General features: G+C 43.5%; 2 protein-coding genes across 3 annotated transcripts in view; one reads left to right on the top strand and one right to left on the bottom strand.

The window, feature by feature from the left end:
• Positions 1–441: 441 nt before the first annotated feature.
• Positions 442–3,393, bottom strand: LOC116734486 (trafficking protein particle complex subunit 1-like). 2 transcript variants are annotated; one of them, XM_032585917.1, is made up of 5 exons: positions 3,268–3,393; positions 2,794–2,892; positions 2,618–2,688; positions 2,401–2,539; positions 691–819 (listed from the first exon to the last, which is right to left on the bottom strand). In XM_032585917.1, exons 2-5 carry the CDS (start codon positions 2,890–2,892, stop codon positions 691–693), a joined length of 438 nt encoding a protein of 145 aa, XP_032441808.1. In that variant the 5' UTR covers positions 3,268–3,393. The 2 variants fall into 2 exon arrangements, with proteins under 2 accessions (XP_032441807.1, XP_032441808.1); XM_032585916.1 differs by lacking the exon at positions 3,268–3,393 and having other exon boundaries at positions 442–819.
• A 48-nt stretch (positions 3,394–3,441) lies between these two features.
• LOC116734573 (proteasome subunit beta type-6-like) overlaps positions 3,442–3,554 on the top strand; it is a 1,622-nt gene continuing 1,509 nt past the window's right edge. Inside the window, exon 1 of the mRNA XM_032586052.1 lies at positions 3,442–3,554. Coding sequence (XP_032441943.1) covers positions 3,534–3,554 — 21 coding nt within the window. The 5' untranslated portion in view covers positions 3,442–3,533.

Here is a 3,554-nt window from a genome sequence, read left to right on the forward strand (position 1 = left end):
AGTTTTCTCCTCTTACCACAGCGATCACTTATTAATAATCACAAAATAATCATTAAACCTAAAACTGAGTTAATCCAGATCTGACCTTTGACCTGTGACATCATCACCAGCAGCCGGACCAGAACAGTTCTGCTGCAGCGACCCGGTTCCACTGATCCGGACCACCATGATGGATCTGGTCCTTCCACCAGAACCAGGCAGGTTGGTCTGGACCTCATCTCCATCAGAACCAGAACCAAGGAGCAGAACTGCTCCAGATGTTAAAGGTTCTGTTGGGTCAGAACCGCCGATCATCAGGAGACGTTTGGGTTTCAACCAGAACAAAAACTTTAATCGGTTCTGCTCAGCCCATTTGGACTCTGACCCGGTTCAGCTCAGATTGGACCTCTGAGGTTCTGAAGCATCAACAGTTAACGGGTCAAAAACCACAGAACCAACCGGACCGGTCCAACTTCACTTTATTAAACACAGAACAACTCAATAAATACAGCAAGCCCGACCCGGTTCTGCTGACCCGGTTCTGCTCCATCCAGTGTTCTGGTCCAGATCCAGACTGTTCTGACGTTGGAACGATTCTGGTTCTGAAGGACAGAGAGAAGCGGGTCAGAACCAGAACTGATCAGGCGGCGCGCGGGCTGTAGTACGGCAGGATGAGAAGCGGGTCAGGAGTCGGGTCAGAACCAGAACCGGTCAGGCGGCGCGCGGGCTGTAGTACGGCAGGGAGCGGATGAAGGAGTCCAGTCTGGTTCCGAACAGCTCGCTGTCCAGAGGCTGGCAGGACGGAACCAGCGGGTTCTTCACCACCAGGTCCACATAGAGCTGCAACACAGACGGGTCGGTCAGAACCTGGAACTGGACCAGAACCAGAACCGTTCTGGACCTGCCATCAGAACTGGACCAGAATCGTTCTGATATCTGCATTGGTCCCAGCATAGAAAACATTTCTAGATCAAGTATCAGTGACAGTGTGCCGGTCCATAGGGCTGATCTAGGAGGTCTAGTTCTATGCTTTGTGCCCCGCCACAATAAAAGCCCCAGACCTTCTGAATCAAGTTGTTTTATTTCTATGTTCAAAGCGTATCAGATAAATTTATATCTACGCCTTTTGTGTTTCTATGATGTAAAGATCTTTGAACCTCCCTGATGCTGAAATGTGCTGCACTAATAAACTTGATTGATTATTGATTATTACAGATATATCCCCTATATTTATGCGCTTATCTAAACCATAATGAGACAAATTTAAGTATCTTGAAACATTAAATTTTACTTTATTTTGAAAACCCGATACCCTTGATGTGTTTCCTGTCCTAACAGATGGTGTGGTTCCTTTACTGGTCATTTACAGCTTTATTGATTATTAGTTTGAAGTTAGCACATGGCTAATTAGCCTGATCACATGACTCAGGCTACATGCTAACAGTTAGCAGTGAAAACATCCACCATGAAGAAACAAAACAAGGCAGGACTGAATTCAGTTCCTCAGGATGAGCTGCTGAACTTTTATTGTTTCAGAAAATGATTATGATCCACATCTTGCTAACGGCTCTTCTGACTGAGCAGCGCTGACCAACTGCTTCTAAACACCTACAATAAAATAATTATGTCAGGTGAAAAAACATGTTATAGTTATTGATTTATGCTTATTTGAGGAAATCATAGCTGAGCATTGATGAGACGTTCAGGAACAATTCGATTCCTCTGAACGGAAGGAAGTTTTTTGTTTTTGACACTTAGCCTGATTCTACAGCTCCGTTTACTATTATCTTTATTTAAATCAAAGTTATTTAAATAACAACAGATAAATACAACTGATAGAAATGTGAGGATAATTTTCATATTTTATGTTGCAGAAGAGGATTTTTGTATCTTTGCAACATTTGAACAAATATTAATTTTAAATGTTTCAAGTCAATTTAGCACTATTTATTGGTATTGGCTCAATATCGGCAGATACCTCAGATATTGGATCAATATCGGCAGATACCTCAGATATGGACCGGTATTGGAAGTGAATGCATCGGTGCATCTATTTAGAACCCAGAGAGACTAAAACCTGATTCTCCTCCAGAACCAGAACTGGACTCTCTGTGTGTGTGTGTAGCCTTGTTTTTCTACAGTGTCAGGACCGTTGTTCCAACAAACACTACACTGTGAGGACCGACTGGTCCTTATGGGGCCCACAACCCGGGACCACGGCCTGTTTTTGGGCTTTGGGTTCTTATGTTTGGAACTGAGTTTATGGTTCATGTCAGGATTAACAGGAAGACATACCTGTGTGTGTGTGTGTGTGTGTGTGTGTGTGTGTGTCCTACGTTACTGTAGATGTGCTGCTGTGTGTGTGTGTGTGTGTGTGTGTGTGTGTGTGTGTGTGTGTGTGTGTGTGTGTGTGTGTCCTACGTTGCTGTAGATGTGCTGCAGCGTGTCCCTGGCGTTGCTCACTGACAGATCCGTGTTCATGACAAACTTCAGGCCGCTGGCCGTCTCGTAGTAATGGAGGCGGTACTTACTGGTCTGGAAGGACAGGAAGCCGTCCTTCCTTGGGATGCGCTAAGGACCGTAGCAGGACAGAAGGACAAACTGGTAACCTGGCAACCAGGCAGCTAATGAAGGATACATGTCCTGAGGAGACATCTTGCTGACGAAAGACCTAATGGAGAACAGCATCCCGTACATCAGCTTGAACTCCTGCAGACACACACACACACACACACACACACACCCACACACACAGACTAGTTACTGACTGGTTAATGCTGGTTGCTTATTAAGTTTGTTTCTGTGTGACGTCACCTCATCCTTAGAGATCCCCGCCTGCTTCTTCCGGTTCCATTCATTATAAAACAAGCAGCTCCCATTCCGGTCAAATATGTACAGATTATGAACCGTCATCTGAAGCACAAATTCCCGGACAAACAACAACCAATCAATCAATAATCAATCAATCCTGCTAACAAATAGTGACAATAACTCAAGCTATGCCGAATCAGCGATCTGCTTCTCCATGTTTACAGTATTTATTGCAGTAATTTTCTACCGTGTCTTCAAAGTTTTAAATGTTGGAATCAAAATGTAAAGTTTTTTAAATGGAGTCTGGTTCACCGCGGCGGTCAGATGGAGTTTAAAAACCCAAAAAACTAATTAAAGTCCAGAATCCACACTAAACTTACAGACGCATACAGTTAGAGAGATCCTGAGATTAGGAAAAAAAAAAAAGTAAACGTTAAAACAACAACAATCTGACTTTTTGCATCTGGAACTGTTTACCTTCTTTTCCTGTCTCCGTCAGGACCTCACTGCGTAGCTGTTCGCTTACATGCCGGATTTATAATTACGGGTATTTTTATTTATTTATTTTTAGTGTCTTTAGTTGTGTTTTTAAGCAGACAGTATATTATGGATAGTGAACTGCTTATCACTGTTTTCACTTCAGAGATGTCCACTTCAGTGCCTGCGTAAAATGAATTAAATCCCGGCGGTATTAACGGACACCTCCTCCTTTACTCAGTGTTGAGCTAAATAAGAGTAAAAAAATGGCGGCCGCAGCGTCTATG

This window comes from Xiphophorus hellerii, chromosome 15 (genome assembly GCF_003331165.1).
Source record: "Xiphophorus hellerii strain 12219 chromosome 15, Xiphophorus_hellerii-4.1, whole genome shotgun sequence".
Taxonomy (NCBI): domain Eukaryota; kingdom Metazoa; phylum Chordata; class Actinopteri; order Cyprinodontiformes; family Poeciliidae; genus Xiphophorus; species Xiphophorus hellerii.

Coding starts and splice junctions, on each gene's coding strand:
- LOC116734486 (XM_032585916.1), bottom strand. CDS start 2,892: ATGACGGTTCATAATCTGTACATATTTGACCGGAATGGGAGCTGCTTG. Junction 2,540..2,617: donor AAGATGTCTCCTCAGGACAT/GTATCCTTCATT, acceptor GCGCATCCCAAG/GAAGGACGGCTTCCTGTCCT. Junction 820..2,400: donor TGCAGCACATCTACAGCAAC/GTAGGACACACA, acceptor TCTGTGTTGCAG/CTCTATGTGGACCTGGTGGT.